The sequence below is a fragment of the Rousettus aegyptiacus genome, unplaced genomic scaffold (assembly GCF_014176215.1).
Source record: "Rousettus aegyptiacus isolate mRouAeg1 unplaced genomic scaffold, mRouAeg1.p scaffold_m13_p_2, whole genome shotgun sequence".
NCBI lineage: Eukaryota > Metazoa > Chordata > Mammalia > Chiroptera > Pteropodidae > Rousettus > Rousettus aegyptiacus.
The window spans coordinates 29,533,005-29,553,356 of NW_023416295.1; the positions used below are offsets into that span (position 1 = coordinate 29,533,005).

Here is a 20,352-nt window from a genome sequence, read left to right on the forward strand (position 1 = left end):
TCTAAGCACTTTACACTTATTAACTCATTTAATCCCCACGGCATCCCTATGAGGTAGGTGTGGTTGTTCCCTTTTTACAGGAGGAAACTGAGGCACCGAGCTATTAAGTAAGTTGCCCGTGTTCACACTAGAAAGTTGGGGGTGGGGTGGCACACAAGTAAAGTGTGTACTCTTAACCAATTTGCCATCCTGTCAGGAATTTTAAAAATGTAAAGAAGGAGTTATGACTCTATCTGCATTTTCTAAAGAACCTCTTTGATCTCATTTTGAGAAATGGATCACAGAGGGCGAGAGTGGGACCAGGGAGGCTATTCAGAGGCTGCTGCCGTAATCCACGATGATGGTGGAGATGGAGAGAAGTAGGCGGGCTGAGATGCATTTTGGAGATAGAATGCTCATGAATGATTTGCAAAATGAGGGTTCTCATATGAAAAAAAATTAACTGAAATTAAAAGAGAGAATTCCCATATGTGCCTGCCCTCCACTTCTTAGAGATGGTCCTGGGCCCTCCTCTAGGCAGTTTGATACCAAAAATGACACATAAACCAAACATACTAAAATGGAATGTTACCCTTCTTCACATTTACAGGAATGTCAATGTCACATCTGACAAAAATGAATGTGAAAAATCGCATGTCCAGAAGGATTCCCTGGGAATCCTTTAAGCTTGTGCTTTTCAAACCAAGGTCCAAGTACCCTCAGGGTGTGCTGCTTTGTGCCAGGGAATGAACAGATTCACAGAAGAAACCTCTTCCTGAAGTGTCGATATTACTTCAAGATTGGGGGACAGGAGTGAGGAGAGGGCAGAAAGGAAAACAATATCTTTTACGTAACTTCTTTACATTACTTTTACTCATAAATATTTGAAAATAATGCAAAGTTTGCATGGGTTTTTAAGATATAACAGTAGACTTTAAGGAAAACTTATGCTTGCCACAATCACTTCAAACCGTACTTGGAGACCATCCTTGAACGATACAAGGGTGCTTGCCTTTGCTGTGGGTAGTATTTGGCTTAAAAATTTTTTGAGAAGTGGTGCCTCAGGCCAATGCTTTGAAACTTTTTCATATTGTGCACATACAGAAAGTGGTTATATTGCAGGGTACTCGGTATAAGGGTTAAAGGTGCTCTTGGCACGAGGGGGCGCTCTTTATTTTGGCATACCTGTAATGGGCTTATCGGCACACCCATGGGCCTTTCAAAGCACACTAGGTGAGAAGCTCTGGATTATATAATGTTAAGAAGTGACTCAATTCAGGGATAGTTATTAAGTAATTGTTCAGAATGATCACCTCACCCCACTACGTGGGAGATTTAACACACCTAACACCCAAATGGTCACTCCCCATGACAACTAGGAAGGGTGGCAGACCCTCTCCAGCTGCACTTCTGTTAGGGGGAATTTCTTAAAAGATACAAGGACTCTTACATGTGTAAGTGTTAATCTTCGATGGCTCTGGCTCTGGGGACTGGCGTGGGCCCTAAGCAAGCCAGCCAGGGACCTGGGGAGCTCTGAAGTGAGAAAGATGGACTTTTGTTTTTAACTGAAGCATAACGTAAACATAAAAAGTGTATTAATCTTATGCGTTCAGCTGTTCAAGATGCAGAATATTTCTTTATGCATCAATTATATCTCAGTAAAGCTGGGAGGAACAAAGAAACACAAACCAAAAAAAAAGATACAGAACATTTCCCACATCCTTGAAGGTCTCCTCATGACCCTCACCAGTCAACATGCTCCCACCCAGAGATAAGAGTTAGTTAGATTAATTTTGCCTGTTCTCGAACTTCACATAGGCTGAAGTATGTGTCCCCTTTCATATCTGGCCCCTTTTGCTCACCATAGTATCTCTGAAATGCATCTACACTGCTGTATAGCAGTGGGTCTTTCTCTTTTATGCTCATGTAGTATTACATTGTATGAGTCTACCACACTGTCTTTCAAAACCCAAAGAAGTTTAGAAGTACAAGGGTAACCCAATATTGAAAATAAGAAAACAGATGCAGAATCACAAAACCTATGGTTCTCAGATTATATAATCCCAAAGTAAATAAGGGACACATTATCAATAACTACAGTTATCAGGGTATATAATTAATTTTAAAATTCATACCCCTATACCAAAAAGGACTTGTCACATACGCATTTTTAAAGATGATCTAGTGATGCCCCGAACTTACGATCAGAAACAGATTTGATTCCTCTTCTGGTCATTTTGGTGTGTCAGTGGTCAAGTACGTTTAAAGGAAGTAGAACACATGTTGTAATCAGAAAACCAATTCCAACTAGTAAACTTAATTTCACTGGTCCTGAAAACCACTCTGAACAACGTAAATTCATTTCTGCCTTAACTGTAAGTGATGCAGAAATGATAATACAGGTTCCTCTCACTCTCTGCCTCTGAGAGGAGACCACACTCTGTGTAGTGTTACCTTTTTTATAATAAACTTCCTTATTGGCTCTAAAAAAAAAAAAAAAAAAAAGGTGATATAATATAATGATTTTTCTCTTAAGGTTTATAGCCTGTTAATAAAAATTAAAATTATGTTGAAATTACTTTTGTCTTTTTTATTTTTAAACTTAGTAGATCATTTCAAAACGTTTCTTGTAGGCATTTGGTTATTTACATAACTATCAATCAGGGAAACTTTGATGTGACATTGTGCTGTATAAAAACTAAGATGTTTAACAAGCACATGACCATGGGAAAATTGTCTCCTATTGCAAAATTGGAGACAAAAGAACTTCCATAAAATCAGTTTAGTTTTGGCCAGCTGGTAATTGTCAACTTTCAAGAAAATGTCAGAGAGGCCCTCCCTTAAAACTTCCTTCCCAGCAGGAATTCTTTTGACAATGACTTCTGTTTAGGATCTTCCTGTTACCATTCTTTAAAAAAGAAAAATCATTGAGGTAAAGAATTGTTCTGTGTTTACATTTTTTGAAGTAATCTTAGCTCACATTCGTTTTAATACCACACCTGTAAGTTTCAAGGATTAATATTTTTTTATGTTGTTTCTCTTAATGGTATAATTAACATGTATATAACATATAAATCAGAAACCAAAATTTGATAGCAAGGTGAAGTCATTTCCAGATGCTTTTTAGACTTAGGAAATCTACTTGCTTCTCACTGTATGATGTTATTTTATCTTGTTTTTGTTATTGTGATTTTCATGTTTACAGTTTGATTTTAATTTGGTGAGGTATAAAACTGTTTTTGAACTTTGCCAAAAAGAAAAAAAAAAGAAAAAAAAGATTAACTTTCAAAGAAGAGGAAGATAGTATTGATTGAGCCATAAAAAGTGTTTATTAATTGATATGTTTTTCTTTAAGCTTCTTACAAGAGTTATTTAAGGATTTAGATGATCTTAAAGAGACACTTAGTATTTACAACTCTTCTTAATTGAATCCTTTCCCTCATAGGAGACCATTTGCCTAAATCTGTGGAAGGATTCTTTATCTATGAAGAAGAAGGTTCTGGAGTTCCAGGTTCCAGTAGGAAAGGAAATGATGCCATCGTAGTAGAACAATGGACCGTTATCGAGGTAAATTGCAGTTTTCTGGCCATTTAGCTTTACTTTTACATTTAGTTTAACATGTTAAAGATTTTCATTGTCTAACACATGCTGTATCCTGAAAACATGTTGGTGCAGTGTTCAGAATTTCATCACAAATGCATGAATGAACTTCTTTCGGATTTGCAAATATTGCTTTACTCAGTGTTCAACTTTGTTATAAGACAGCAAAATAATTTTCTATACATAAATAACAGTAGATTCCTCAAAACTTGGCATTCTAATCCTAAAAGTACCCTGACACTGACAACTGGTTGAAAACGAAAAAAATTCAGTCAATAACTAGTATGTTTTCTCCACACAACCAATGTGACTTTTTACCTCGTGAATAATCAAAGGCAAAAATATCCGAAAAGTGTTCTCTCTCTCACCAGGCCAAATATGTACACACAGCATCGCCCTTCCTAAACCAGAGATCACACTGCTGCTGTGTACACTCTGAATTCAGATGTCACCAAAGGGACTGCCACTGAGATGTGCAGACTAAATTCTGGTGTATTGTATTGTGCATATGAGGTCCTTAGCAACAGGCTCTTTCGTGAATACTTTCGCCTCTCATGCCTTACAGAGGATAGAGAGACATAGACCATTTCAAAGAAACTAAAAATCCCATTGAGGAGAAAAAAAAAATCAAAAATCAATTCTAGGTGAGTAAAAAGCAGTGGAAATACTCCACATCTAAGCAATTCTCACCTTCCACTCCCCCAGTCCTCACTTCCTGGTTCCTAGACCAGTGATTCTGAAAGAATGATCTGTAAGCACTTAGATCCAAATCACCTAAACAGCTCATTTAAAATACGGATTCCAGGCCTGCTTCCCCACCCCTAACATTAGTGTTTGATACCAGAACAAGACCCAAGGAACAAGACAGGGAAGGCCCAAGCTTTGGAGAACCAGTTGGGAACCTCTCTTTACTCTGATCTCCAGTGTTTCTAAATTTGTTGAAGGCAGCAGGTAGCAGAAAATGCAGCCCAGGAAGACCGCGGCCCAGTGGAATTGCACTTAATGGAGCATGAACTGCCCTTACTGGAACACCCATCAACCTTTGTTGTAATCACTCATGTAGCTGGTTGTCTTTGCCATTAAACTATGCACTGTTATGCTTCTTCACACAGGGCTGTGAAATCAAGACGGATTATGGCCCTCTGCTGCACACCCTGGCTGAGTTTGGGTGGCTCCTGACAAACGTGTTGCCTACACCTATACTGAGACATGACAGGTAACACCAAAGTATCCTACATACTCTCTTTTAATTCTAAAATATGGTTCATTTGTTAGATAATTCAATTTAACAAATGCCTATTTAATGCTTTTAGAATGCATTTCACTGAACTTCTAATCTGATTTCATGGACCTTGAAGATCAGCCAATCTAATCTCCTCGCATTAGATATGTACAAGCGATTCCGCATCCTTCCCAAGGGCACATGGGTTCATGGCAGCAGAGCCAGAGCAAGGGCACGAGAGACTGACCCCAGCTGAGTGCTACTTCAGCACTCTGAATGCTGCCTCTCGGCTGGAAGGTCTCATTACTAGAACTTCTGTTTTCTAACTCAAGATGCCAGTTCTTTCTTAGAGAGAAGACCGAGTCAATACAAATCTGTGAACAGAAAGACACAGCGCACTCTGTCGAGCCCGTTGCCCTGCTCTTCTGCACTGCTCGGGCAAAGCTGCCCTGGTCTAGCACCCAGCCAGGGTTAGGACGGCAGCGGGGGCTCAAGGGGCCAGGACGGAGGACTCCAGCACTTCTGCCTCTCTTCCTCCCCTCCCGTGTGGTGGGATAGTTTTCCCCGGGAGCACAGACTTGTTAGCCGTTGCCACTAAAATAAACGCCTACATTAGAACCAAAATGCTAACACTTCACAAATACCAACTTTTCCTTTTCTCCTTTTACTAACTTTGGCATCAGAAAATGATTGACTGACACAGCTGTCCTCCCCAGGCCAGTGACTACCTGCAGAGAACAGCACAGTACTGCACAGGCCTTCCCCCTTAACAGAATCAGCCATGGTGTGACATTCTGAGTAACTGGCAGGCATTGCAGAGGAAGGCACTTTTCCTTCCTCAGTCCCATCCATCTTCCATACTTTCTCTGGTTTTCTCATCTTAGTAACTCAGCAGTATCCCAATATCTGTCCCCACAAACTTTAAAAACACTCAATTATATGACTCTATAATAAAGTCACACCTTCATCAGGTGGGGAGAGGAATAAAGGTGGATACAGAGTAAACATTCTCAAGCTTTAAAAGGAGGGATTAGAAGTAAACCAAGTAATTAATCTGCTTTTCATCTCAGAGATCTAATGGTAACTTATCAAATTGTGAGTGACAACTTCCCGAAGCCTTATTTCCTGTCTTTTTAAAGTCTGTGACATACGTGTCAGATCACAATACAGCACTAATTCTCAAGATTCAGTCTTTCTGCCCAAGCAATGTGAATCACCTGGGGGGCCTATAACAGACACATACATGCCGGAGGCTCTCCCCAGTGTGACAGTCAGAAGCTCTGAGAGCGGGACCTATGCATCTGCGTTTTTCAAAATCTAAGCGTATTATTAATAGATGAGAAACATTGTAGGAGATCATGAGAGAGAAAGGAACTCCTGTTTTCTGCCTTTCTGCTCTTCCTCCTCACCATCAGTCCGCCAAGCCATTGGTCTATCCCACTCCTCATTCTCCCGCAGAATAATTTGTGTATTTGTCCTTCTTATCTCTTTCTGGTGGTTCTCCTAGGTGTATAATTTAGGGTGTCATTTGACCCATTACAGTTAATGATACTAAAAAGTCCTCTGAGTTTTAAGCCTTTCATGTTCTTTTTTCCCCAGTGAAAAATGTATTTATCATTCCTCCCTCCCATTCAATCAGGGCTTCTGCTCTCATGAGTCTAAATATTTCCTAAAGTGACATAAATGCCTGACTGGGCACTAGATTTGCCAGCAAACCCAGGGAGCTTGGATGCGGAGCCATAGAACACGAGCTGGGTCTCTTTCAGCCTCTCCTGCTACCGGTTGATTTGCGAATGAGGACAGGACTGAGACCAAAGGTCTGAAGCATGCTGTGAAGGGGGAGGGTGGAGGAGCCTGGAGCCACACTTGACCACCTTGTCTGGAGTGCCAAACTGCATAAGATCACAGGCTGTACCCAGTGGTAAGGGGCCCAATGAAGTGGCTGTATATTTTGTTCGGAGCAGAGGTAGCACCACCACCTCACCGCCATTCCAGCTCTCCTGAACCCCTCGTATCCTCCATGGCACTGTGCAGTCAGAGTGGCCCTTTCAGGCCCTCCTTGTGGAGGTTTGTTAAATAAAGTACAAACAATCCATACAATAGAATAATATGAAGCTGATTAAAAAAAAAAAGAATGAGTACATAGATCTATATATGCATTGCCATAAAATTTTCTATGGATAATTATTGAGTTAAGAAAAAGTTTCAGGGCAATATTATAGTACAACCCCAATTAGAAGTTTATACATTTTGAATATCTCTAGCAAAACTCTGAAAGGCTGCATAGCAAACTCTAGTGAGTGATTAGCTCTGGGATTGTGAGTAGAGGAAGTGGGGATTTCTGCTTTGTATGTTTTCTATGATTTGACTTTTTGCAAAGAATATATATTTATCCTCTGATTTTTTTTTTAACAAAAGCAGCTTTAAAAAGTAAAATATCAAGCAGTTAATAAAAAGGTGAAGAAACTGTATACGGTGCCTGCCCTGATAAAACTTGTAGCTGGTGAAGCTTACATTTAATACATAACTAGAGGCTTACATTGGGGCAGGTGAAGCTTATGTATTGCATAATATAATATAGTAACTAATTGAGGGCTAAATGAAATACTTCAGTCTGTAGATTTTATGAGAGTATTAAAAAGAAGAGAGAGTATTGATTGTCAAAGTTAGATGGAATCCTCAAATAGTAATGAGGTTAAAAGACAGCATCACTATTTATAACCCCACTTAGGAATCTGCTGTGGACCCTGGATAGAAGATAGTAGAAAAATGTACTTTAACAGTAATTGCCCTTGTGCAACAAGGTACACTAGAACAAACAATGTCTGCTGTTCTTTTGTATGCCAAGAACATTGGGCAATATTGGTGTTTATTTTGTTCCCTTACATGTAAGTCAGATCCTTCAAAATGCCTCTAAAGTACACAATGTAGGATAAAGGTGAAGGTTCCCTGTTGTTATCTGGTAACAGGTGTTGTTGGTAAAACCTGCTTATCCTCTGCCTTTTTATTCTTGTCCTAACATGGTGGCTCTGTGACAGTCACATGTTCGTCTTCACTGCTTCAGTGCACACAAAGATAGAACTCACAGTCAACCACAGCACATATAAAGAAAAATATTATATACAGTTTGTCTTGGTCCAGGTGGAGGATAGAGCCTGAAAGTTCTTAGTGTCTGAAACTAGAATAGTCCAGGCTTTGAGCTAAACGAATCTCATTTTAATTACAGTTTTACTATTGAGCTGTAAGACTTTGAGAAGTCATCTAACATCTTTAGGTCTCAGTTTCCTCATCCAGAAAACAGTACAATAGTATCAATTTTACTGGATCATCATAATGATTAAGCAATATAATATATGTAAAGTATTTATGCAGGCCTATGCATACTAGGCTATTCTAGGCTATTAAAATAGAGCTATTATGAGGGACCTAATCCTTTAGCAGAACCAAAATCCTTAAGAAGTTTTAATCAATTGCACAAGCATGATATCTCAGCCTATCCTAAATCATAATATTTCAGAAAATATAAATACTGTAGTTTAACTCTATACAAAATCAGCACTGAGGAGGAGAAGCCTAGTGAAAGAAACAAATAAATAAATAACAACATTATAAAGATATATGCTAACCCATATGCTCACACCCAGAAAAGCAAATTTCTGTCATGATCTTTCTTTTGGAGCGCATATGTTTGAAAATATAACTTAGAATCACTGCCAGTGAAAACTTTCTTCCTTAAATATTTTTTCTCATACATAGTAGTGTCTTAAACAATTCTAACTTTTTCCTACTCTTCTATCACCTAAGCCATAATTTGAGTGGTCCTCATAAGGTATTTTTTCTTTATTTCTTTCATTACTCAAATATATCCTTTTATGGGATTGCATGAAGATATTTTCCCATTGTGTCCCTAGGTTAAGGTTATTGCTTCATTATCGTAGTTAATAGAATACCACCAACATTTAAAGCTGCATTACTGTGGAAACATCACAATGTGGTCATCTGATATCACTACATCATTCTAGGGTTACTGTTGTCACCCTTGAAAACTTACCAAAACCCCTTCTTAATCATTATCACTATATAATTATACAAATGGGCCCGATTCTTTTCTTTTCAAAAAATCAAGGCAAAAATTGACATTAACCTCTTCAGGGCAAATCTAGTGGAGGATCAAAATAGCTGAACTAGCGGCTAATATTGCCGACTTTAAAATAATCACCAGAATAAAATGGAGTTGGAGGTTTCTCCCGCAGAATAACTTGTGTAAAAGGTTTCTCTGGTTCCCTTGAAATAGCGGGGGCACTCTCTCTCCCCAATAATAATCTGAGGGCAGAGGCAGGAATGTTCATTTTAACAAGAATCCAAGGTTTTTCCAATACACTTTCATGAACACTGAATTGTAACCTGGCATTAAGAAAGGGAGAAAGCATTTTAGAATCAAGTTATACTGCACTATGAGTATGTAAGTCTGGTCCTTAAGGACAAGGTAGGAATGACAAAAAGAGAAAATTGTCTTTTCACTATGATGTGGAGAGGTGGGAGCCACGCCCCTCTTCCATTATTTGTAGTCCCTGCAGACAAAGCTCCACAGCCTTGTGCTCCCCACAGCCCAGAAGCACCAGAAGTCTACGTAGTTATTTGAGACACTTAAGTGCACCAGTAATTTCCTCTAAATCCTCAGGTGGCAGCCAAAGCAGGAGTTGCATATTTACATACAGTCGAGAGAGGGAAAGAGAGAGAGAGAGAGAGAGAGAGAGAGAGAGAGAGAGAGAGAGAGAGAGAGAGAGAGAGAGAGAGAGAGAGAGAGAGGCGCTAGGGTTTCCTGTTTGGTCCTTTTCATGAAGTTTTCTTCCCTTTCTGATTTAAGTTTTGTGGAAATAGTATTGTGGAATTCCATCGTGAACTAAACCCATAGTAATCTTGCAGTAAGCAGCATTTTGATAAGGCTACAGGGTTTTTTAAATAGTCGATTTTCTATTATATATACACCCAGTTATCACTCATCCTCATCTGTACTTAAGTTTTTAACATTTTGTCAAAGGAAAGGGTTGGGAGGAGCTAAATTGCCCTTTTTTTATCTTTCACACACACATACTAATACCTGAGAAATAAATTATAGTCATAGGCCAAGGAACTTTATGACTGAACACACAAATACAAAGGTGCAAGGTAAAATTTAATTTTATAATTTTGTTTTTAAAAAGTTAATTTTTACTTCATATTTTAGAAGCAAGATTTTACTCATTTATTTATGTTGCAATCATTAAACCATTGCAATTAATTAATGTATAAGATGATGTAATACTAATCAGAAAATACTAATTAACCTGACAATTCTGTTTCCTCTAGTCTAAGAGATTTTAAAATCATAACTGAAAGCTTTTTATGCATATTTTTATTTTACGAGTAAGCAGCTGCAGATAAGCCACTCGTTTGAAACCAGCTCAGTTGTGTTCAAACCGATTCACATTTTTGCATTTTATTTAAACAGAATGTTTTTTCAGTTTAACTCAAATATTTACTGAATGTCTGGTATGAAAAAGGCAATATTACATTCATGTTAGGAGGGATAATATCTAAAAAGGCACAATGGGGATATGGAAGCAACCTAAGTGTCCATCGATAGACGAATGGATAAAGATGTGGTACATATATGCAATGGAATATTACTCAGCCATAAAAAAAAGAGAATGAAATCTTGCCATTTGCAACAACATGGATGGACTTAGAGGGTATTATGCTAAGTGAAATAAGTCATGTAGAAAAAGAGAAATAGCATATGATTTCACTTATATGTGGAATCTAAAAAATATGAACAAACAAAACAGAAACAAACTCATAGATACAGAGAACATTTGATGGTTGCCAGATAGGAGAAGGGGTTGGGAGGATGGGTGATAAACGTGAAGGGATTAAGATGTGCCAATTGCCAGTTATAAAAACAGTCACAGGGATGTAAAGTACAGCATAGGGAATATAGTGAATAATTGTAATAACTATCAATGGTGTCAGACTTATTGGGGTGATCCCTTTGCAGGTTATATAAATGTCTAATCACTATGTTGTATACCTCAAACTAATACAATATGGTATGTCGACTGTAATTGAAAAAAATTTTAATTATTTTTAAAAATTAAAAGGCTCCTTGAGGAAGCAATAATGAAAAAAAAAGTGTAAGGTGGATCAATATGATAGAGGACATCAGTGAGGAGAGCAGGTCTGTGAAGGCTGTGACGCCTGAGGGGGACTTAATGAAAGAATAGAGCTTCCTTCCAAAAGCAGGTTTAGAGAGACTATTCCTGGTAGCAGATAGAGCTAACCTGGAAGAGTAAATAGGTTTCATCTCACACAGCAGCACTGGTCTGTGTAAAGATGCCTAGGACACTGTAAAACAAAGGGTTCTGAGACTAGAACCAGGATCAGCAAAAAAAAGAATGCAATGATCAATCAGTGATGTCTGCTATGCTTCCAGAAGGTAGAAAGCTGAAGTATGAATGCCATGAGTTATTTCCTGTCTCAGGCAACCTCAAGCAAAAAGCAGTCAGGAAAGTGCAGGGTATGTTCAAGGGAGAGTGAGTACAGGTAAATGAATTTTTAAAGACCTCTCCTAATTTAAAATCCAAAGAATTCAAAACTGATTTTACCAAAACAATAAATGTGAGAGGGAGCATTTTTATCATGTGTAAATCTACAACCATACTCCTATAGTCACCACTACATATATAGTATTCTTCAAACCATTTTTGTTAAATAAAACACGCATAAGGAAATAATATGTGTATATTATATATATTATGTACATATAAAATACAAATGTGCATAATTATAAACACTTATGTGATCACCACTGGACAAGAAACAGAATATTGCTGGCGCCTTAGAAGTACCTCATGTATTTGGACCCCATCATACTCACTCCCTTCACCCGGAAGTAACATTATCCCAACTTTAGGGTAGTCACTTTCTTGCTTTTACCATTCAAGTATGCATTTCTAAATATTTTTAGTTTAGTCTAGTTATATTTTAGGTTAGTTCTAAATAATTAGTTTTGTCTGTGTTTGAATTTATGAAAATGGGATCATACATACATTTTTTTTTGATGTGTTGTTTCTTTCACTTAACATTGTGAGATTTATCCACGTTCTTGTGTGTAACGATTTATTTATCCATTCTGCTGCTGGTGATTTGGTTGCCTCCAGGGGTTGGCTATGACACGCAATGCTATTCTGGCCATGAGCGAGGATCCCAATGCATACCTGTGTGAGTTTCTCAAGGGTGTAGACCTAGAAGTGGAATTGCTGGGTTATATGGCATTTCTTTATCTTTGTTAGATAAATGCCACTCATCCCAAGTAGAATGTTGATATTTACACTCCCCTCAAAAAAGTCATCAGACTTTTAAATTTTGCCATTCTGGTAAGTGAGAGATGCTACAAGAATATTTTCACTTTTTTTTCCTTGTCTTTTTTTTTTTCCAATTACAGTTGACATTCAATATTATTTTATATAGTTTCAGGTATACAGGAAAAATCTGCAAAAGAGTTTTGCAAAAGAGTCTACACTTATCCACTTGTTATAAAGTTTTCCAGTTAAAATAGAATTAAACTAGGTTACTCCTCCCTTTAGGCTGAGTTTTACTGAGTTCGTCCTACACTTGCTGTAAAGATAGTGTGGTATTGTGGAAAGTGGGAACCAGAGGTGACTCAAGACAAAACTCTTAAAAACTATTGGTCTCAGTTTCCTTATCCATAGCATGGGGATAATAATATCTTCTCTGCCCACCCTAAAGGACTATTATAAGAAACAAATGTGCTAATTTACATGGAAAGTACCCAGTACACCAAAAATTGAAGTTACTTTTCTTAGTTTAGTCTCTGAGATCTTCTGTTATTGGGAAGCTAGGCATTTTCTTGACTATCCATTGATGCCATAGCAAACCCCTCTCCCTTAAACAACACTCAAATAAAGTTTCTTTTTGCTTGCTTTTGAAATACATAGAAGATAAGAGAGGGAGGAAGAAATATTTATTGAACATCTACTGTACTCAAGGTCTGTGCTAAGAAAGTTACATCTACCATCTCACTGATATTATTAGAACCATTTCTGGCATACAGAAAAGAAACAGGAAGCTCAGAAAGATTGAGTGACTAGCTTCAGGTCACATACCTAATAAGCAGCAGAGCTGGGGTGCAAACAGTCTGACTCTAAAGCCATACATGCTGTTTCCCCTGACTTGACTGCCTCTCTGATAAATACATCATAAAAAAAATGATGTGTCCTGACGTTTTGTAGTGTAAAGCTGTAGAACTGGTTGAACCCATTTCCTCTTGCATCCAGCACTTTTTGGATGAAAATTTCTGTAGAGAAAGGAGATACAGGCCCTGTCCTCTGAGAGAATCTAGGGCATTTGAAGTATTCTCTGGTCCCATGGTGACTTCCCAAATCGAATCTTTTTAGAAATTTGTGCTACAGGGCAAAGAGTCTATCTCAGCTCAGTAAATAGATTACCTCAGGATACACGGAGACTGAGGGCCTCACTTGACTTGATAAATAGTTGTCACTCCGTAAGACTTTGGACCTCTTTCCCTTAGTTCTACCACGATTAGAGTCTCCAAACCAAAAAGAGTTCCACAACTCATAGACATTCTGAAAATAGCAGGACCTCTTTTAAATCAGAATGTCCCTCCTTCAAAAAACCAGGAACAGAGAGGTCTCAGACATATTTCATATTGAGGATCTGGCTCTAAGGACCTCCCAAGAGATGGAAAGAAGTCTTGCAAAATCTTATCTGGGCATCCAGAGGCTGTCCTAAGACAGTCGGCCTTTGGAAAACCATCTCCACATTTACTGTTTGATCATGTCAGTAAAAGTGGAGAAGGTTGCTCTAGGCCAAACATCACATCTTCCTGCATTCAGCCTTGCCCCATCCTATGATCAGTTGAAAAGAACTTCTCCAGGATCACCCACAGTCCCTACCCTGACATTCTCCTGCCCTCTATTCAAGGAGAACAATTCTACCCTCATCCTTCCTTCTCATCTTTGGATAGTTGTAAGCTGATTCTCTATGTGGATCACACACCTAAAATGTTACCCAGAAATCTCTTCTCTATTCTCATGTACCTTTCCTTTGACTTTTCTCCTTGGAAGATATTCTTGATTCTGAGACATTTCCTTTCCACTTAACTCAACCCCACATTTAAATGAGTGGAGGAAGTAGAGGGAAATTACATTTGTCGTGCTCCTTCCATTAACAGGCACAGTAGAGTTCTTCTTACACATCGACCTACTTATCCATCACAAGGTCCCTGACAGGAAATGAAATTCAGAGTATTTATAGACTTTGCTAAAGTCATCAGCCATGAGATGCTATGGTGGAGTCCAGATTTGAACCCAGAAACTTCTGATTCCAAAGCCACTGCCTTTTCCAGTACACCCCCGGCCTCCCAAACACAGACCGCCTATTCTGTACACTGCTATTCCCTTCCCTTTGTGTCTACATCATACCTGATGTCTCCTGGTGAGTTAAGTTATTCCCAAAAGTTACGGCATATTTTATACTAAGTGTTTTCTTCTAACCTAAGGACAAGCTAAAATGAGATTAGACTAGAAACTGTATTTTTAAAATAAAAAAGGAATAGTCTCTCATTACCATTTTGGGGGAAGATTTTTCTCCTGTTTCTCGAAATTCAACAGTACCAGTAAATTCAGGATGGGGTTGACATATACCTCTAAAAGCCAGAGTTTCAATGTTGCATTTGTTTTCCAGAAAAAGAGCTCAGCATAAAATGCAGCTAATCGTGATGTTTTGTTTGGCAGTTTTGCATAATAAAAGTCGTAACTGAGCAACATTAGCTACAGACACTCCTCCCATAAATCCTTGGAGACTCTGTGAAAAGCATTTCAGAGAAATCCAAGCCCCAAGTAGTCTTTGGCAAGGGGTAATGTGCCATGATGATAGTTAAATAAGGAGAATACTGAGTAGCTGCCTACAAAGGAGCATCTGAAAATAAAATTAGCTGTGGCTCAAGTCCCTCGACTGAAAATGTATATAACATTTCTCACTTGTGGCAGCCCAAATTAGGCCTTTCTTTTTATAAGACAAATTTGGCAATGCAAATCAAGAGCTTAAATCATACCCTTTTGACCTAATAATTCTACTCCTGACAAGTTACCTCAAATAAATAAGTGATAAGAATAGGAAGATTAGACATATTTCTATAGCGGTATTATTCATACTTAGCAGAAAAATGGAAACAACCTAAGTTTTCAATAATAAAGGAAAAATTTAGTACGTTTTCGTATTTTAAGTCTTTGAGGCTCAAAGCTATTAAGAATATGATCGCAGTGTAAAACAAGGAAAAGGTATTTGGTAAAAAGCATAGAACACAGAAATGCAAATATGCAATGGTTTCAGACATGCAGAAATAAATAGGTGGATAGGGGCGAGGAGGGGACACAGAGGAAAATAGTTATGTCAGCACAGTGAGGTTACAAATTTTAAACATGAAAATTTTCTTTTGTAATAACCATATTCAGTTTTTAGGGATTTTTTTTTCTTTTTTTTCCAGCTGCAGTTTATATAGAATCATATTTCTTAATTATTCTTTGGATTGGAAGATTATTTTACAAAGGATACATGTGGAACATTTTAGCCAAGTGTGATATATAGAAAATTACTAATTCAAAAATACTAATGCTGTTGTTTTAATTTTCAGTGAAGGGAATTTGGCCACAAAGCAGGTTGTGTTCCTTCAGAGACCAGTTATATGGAATTCAGCTGTTCAAACACCAGAAGTGAGTAATATCGATGCTTTATGAACTGAATGTTATATTGAAGCATTTACTCTTTAAACTCTCATTATAATTCTAAATAGGAATACACATGAGAAAGTATGGTTTTGATATGGAAACAGTCTTCTGAACTAACCATACAACGAGGGAAATGTGCCAGAAACCAGGCAACATGAGACAGTTCTAAAGGGGATCAGAATATGCCACCCGAAAATAAGGATTATTTTGAACTGTAGGCAATTAAGAAACAGGAAACAGAGGAGTAGTACTCTACAGCTCCTCCTTTCTGATAAAAAGCAGGGCATAAACTTCCAATTTTAAAGTTTCTTCCTCTCCTGTATCAAAAAGAAGACAATCACCAGAGATGAATCTTATCACTAGAGACAATACTGACTTGAGTCTGCATAAATATTCTTACTAAAATAATATTTTTCTTCTCTTAGATTTCCCATGTACTTACCTTCCCACAATTTTCTGCTCCTAGAAGCTGTAACCCCTTTTCTTTTTTCATGTATTAGCCTGTCAGTTTAATTTGCAGGTCCCAGCTACTGAACCTAAGAGGGTAGAGGCAAAGTTTCCCACCACCTCCACTACAGTGCTAAGTCTTTACAAGTGAATGTGCCTAATCCTGCAACATATCTGTGCAATTTTGTCTATCTTGGCCTCTGACAGTTTTTTTATATTGTCTATTTAAGCTCATTTTTTCACCCCTTTGCTAAAGAGCTATGCTGAGCCTCAAGTCTTCTTGTCCTTACTAAAGGCACAGGCTAGAACAGTATCACTGAATGAAGCTGCGCGTTAATAAAGCATAACTTTCAAAACAAGAAATTTGTAAATAGACAAGAAAATAATTCAAAGTAATTGTTTTTCTGTATATCAAAAAAAATATTGTTCTAGAAAACTTTCAAGTTTTCTAAACTTGCAAAGCTAGACTGACAGTGTGTATAATACAGCCATGCTAAGATGCCTTGCATTAATTTTAGAAATAATCTTTCAATAAAATAATGAGTCTTGTTGGCTCAGTAGATATGTAGGTAAGGAGGTAGGAAAGTGGATGGGAAGCGGATATAGGAAGATGCCTCCCCACGGCAGGAGTGCAGAGTGATTGCATATATAGACACTAGAAAGACTGCAGTAGGGCCCAGAGGTGAGCAGTGACCACCCGCCACTACCAACCCTCAGTGAGGATGGTGCAAGTTCACAAGTTTGTTAAGAAATATTCTGTCAAGAAGAATCAAGAGTGGGTGTATGTAGAGAATGGCCAGAAAGTTTTCATCCTTCTTTCTCTCAACTTGAAGCAACTTTTCACCATGCTACAGCCTTTTCTTTCTTTCTTTCTTTCTTTCTTTCTTTCTTTCTTTCTTTCTTTCTTTCTTTCTTTCTTTCTTTCTTTCTTTCTTTCTTTCTTTTTTCCTCTTCTTTTCTTTAACATTCTACATATAGACATTATTTCTGAGAAAAGATCAACAAAATTGACAGCCTCATGTAATTTTGGGTAACTGAATGCTATGGAGTTGGTTTCTGTGAATTTATTACACTCAAATTCAGCTACTTCACAGTCTCTTTTACTTAGGATTAGATATCTGCTCTGATTCCTTAAAAATATTTAGACCCTTTTTATTTAACTTTAAATACTATTCAGTAGTCTAGCGGCAGCTTTTACGGGGGTAATCTTTATATATGGATCCATTGTAATCTAAAATTACTGACTCATTTTTATAATAGTAAAGAAGTATTTAAATAGCTTACATCAATGAGAAGCCCAGGAATATAAATAGCTTAGAATCCTGCTTGTAAATGGATTTGCTGTTTCTTCCTTTGACACACGTTTAATTTTCCTAGCAAGAAATCTTAGGATATTGAGATTATTTCAAGGCAGAGCATGTAGGTGGTTCCATCTGGAAGTAGAGTATCTAATAGCTATAACAGAAAAACAATTTGTAAATTCTTTTCGCTTTCTCTAGTAAAAACAATTTGTTATTTTATCTCAAAAAGGTAGTAGTATTATTAGGAAAGTAGACTATTAACATCACCATAGAGTTAATTTAACTATCTCATATGAATTTTGTGGAAGTTATATTTATAAGCCTTGAAAAAAAAAATGTATGTAGTTGTAAGTCCATAAAGACACTGTTCTTCACTTGTATCTTGAAATCAGTTGTTTAGGAGAGGTTAATGGGCAGATTGCTTCATTTATAAGGCTTTTCAAAGAATTTTTTAAAAGGGGTTTAGTTCTAAAACCAGTTGTTAGAAATTTGAAATATTACAACTGTTGCCTTGGGATTGTCAATGGATTTTTATTAAAATAAATTTCATGAGTTGATAGAAACTGATCTAGAGTTTGACCCTTGAAAAAAAGTTTCTCACTTCCTTCTATTGAGACTAATATCAAGATATATATAAGGTTTTCTGTATTAAATTGCACTCAACATAGCACACTATTTTTATGTTAAACAAATTCATTTCATGCCCCTGTTGAGGGGAGTGAGAATTGCATAATGAAGAGGATATATTGTCAGAATTTTTTCTTCTGGAGTTATCAAGACCTTTACTTTTGGAATCTGTTTTGTATTTCACAGATATGTTATATGCAGTATTTTAAATCACTTGAGAATTTTTTAAACATGGAAAATGTAAATTCAAAATATTTATACTCCCATTTACTGTCTCCATTTTTTAAAAACTATTGATTCTTTTAGTAAAACTAGAAAACTTTTAGGAAAAAGAAAATATAAGAGGAAATCTTCATGAACTCGGGATAGGCAAAGAGTTTTTAGACATGACACCAAAAGCACAATCTATTTTTTAAATGTGCTACATCCATGCAATAAAATACCACTCAGAAAGTTAACTACTGAATTAGCTACTGATACACACAATAACTTGGATTAATCTCAAAGGCATGCTGACTAAAAGAAGCCAGGATCAAAGTTACAGACATCACTACTACATTTATGTAACATTCTCAAAAAGAAAGAACAATAGTGTGAAGAACAGATCGGTGGCTACCAGGGATTAGAGGTTTGGGGAAGGTTTGGAGGGAATAATAGAACTGTTCTGTGTCCCAATATGGTTACACAAGTCTATACATATGTGTTATAATTCATAAAACTATACATTTTACTGTATGATAATTTAAAATTAATTTTAAAACATCGTTTGCTTTATAAGTCACCTAGCCTGCATTTTTACATTTTTGTGTCTTTGTCCTTCTGTAAAGACTGTCCTTGAGTAATGGAATTCTTGTGAAGTATAATGAGGTTGTTATCCTTTTCCTCTACATGTGGCTGTGCAGTAAGATTCTTTTTATCTTGCTGTTTCTTTTATCTATTTTCATTTTTCTTTATTTTGGGGGGAGGCCTTTAAATGGATTCAAGGAAGTGATAGATATGCTGAGTAAAGTAAGAGGCGCTGACTAGGATTTTACTTTCATCTATTAGACATTCCCAGTTTTTCTTTCAAGATCTCCTTTCTTAACTTTTTTATTTCTTTTGAACTGCTGTCACAGTTGTTGCCATGTCCAGCCAGCAAGAAGAAGAAAAGAGGAATTCCAGGCATACTTCAAAGGCACTGATCCCCAAAACACAGACATATTTCTTCTCACATCCCATTGGCCTGAACTTAATTATGTTGCCACAAGCATTGCAAGGGAGGCTGGGAAATGTAGTCTGTGCAATTGTGCTGATACCACAGTGAAATACCACACACCCACCCAAAAATTGCAAGGCATTGCAGGGAGGGAGGAGGGAGTTCTGTTGTTCAAAGAAAGGTAGAGGGAACAAGACACTAAGAGATAGGAGTTAAATGTTAATGGTTGTGACTTCACATTTATTTTTATTCTCTATAGCAGTTTTGCATTCAAATGATCTTCTTGTCTTTAAACTATATCTCAAAATTAATGATTTCAAGAGGTAAAGACTTCTTGGACACACCTGTTGAATCATTTCTCTAATACAAACCAAGAAGTGAAGTAGCAGCAGCTAGAGAAATGTTTTGAATTAGATCTTTCCCAAGATAACTATAATAAAATCGCAGGAATACTAAGAAATATTTAATATACATATTAACCTCCTTCTTTATCTTACAATAAGACAATTATTTATCAAACTTTGTTCTTTTCAGTCATTCGAAGTTAATTTAAAATTATTTGAAAATCATAAGGGTCATATTTCATTCATTAGCTGTCAGTATCCTCAACTAAAGTCCATGTGAAACTGAATCAGGTACCTGTGTAAATAGAAGATGCCATGTATCTCAAGGAGCGTTACGACAAAAATAAAGATGAAATCATTTTGCTTTTATCATTAACGAAGTTCTGTATCTAAGGAATTCTTTCCACTCAGAGAAACTCAGCTTTTTCCTGGCGTGAGCAGAGAGGAACAGTGGTCACTGCTGCCACAGGGCGAGGTCCAGGCTGAAGAGCAGCCCTTTCTGTGCTGCCCACACTTGTTTCCATGTTCCCTGTTCCCTTAGGTATAAGGGGTAGAAACTCTGCTCAGATTAGCCGATGTACATAAGGGAATGTGTTGGCTTCAGGTGGGAAGGATACTTGCCCAGCTCATAACATTCCAAATTGAGCTACAAGATCCAAGGCCACAGGTGCTGATACCAGATATTCGACGTTGCCATGATGGTCCCTCTCCTCCAATTCAGCTTCTATGTGTGGATGTGCAGAGGGCTTCTTATGAGGTGAGTGTGGCCACCTGATCGAAAAACAAAAAGTTCTTGATCCTCTAGTCAGTGAAGCCATCCCTTGGAAAG

The 20,352-nt window shown here is 37.3% G+C and overlaps 1 protein-coding gene across 2 annotated transcripts in view; it reads left to right on the forward strand.

Annotated features, from left to right (window-relative positions):
- The window catches only part of RFTN2 (raftlin family member 2), a 53,917-nt gene that overhangs the window by 27,253 nt on the left and 6,312 nt on the right, over window positions 1-20,352 (forward strand). Inside the window, exons 6-9 of one of the 2 annotated variants that reach the window (XM_016131116.2) lie at window positions 3,425-3,546; window positions 4,692-4,795; window positions 15,516-15,594; window positions 20,128-20,280. In XM_016131116.2, the coding sequence (XP_015986602.2) occupies window positions 3,425-3,546; window positions 4,692-4,795; window positions 15,516-15,594; window positions 20,128-20,280 (458 nt within the window). The remainder of the gene's footprint in view (window positions 1-3,424; window positions 3,547-4,691; window positions 4,796-15,515; window positions 15,595-20,127; window positions 20,281-20,352) is intronic. The other variant, XM_016131118.2, reaches the window with a different exon arrangement.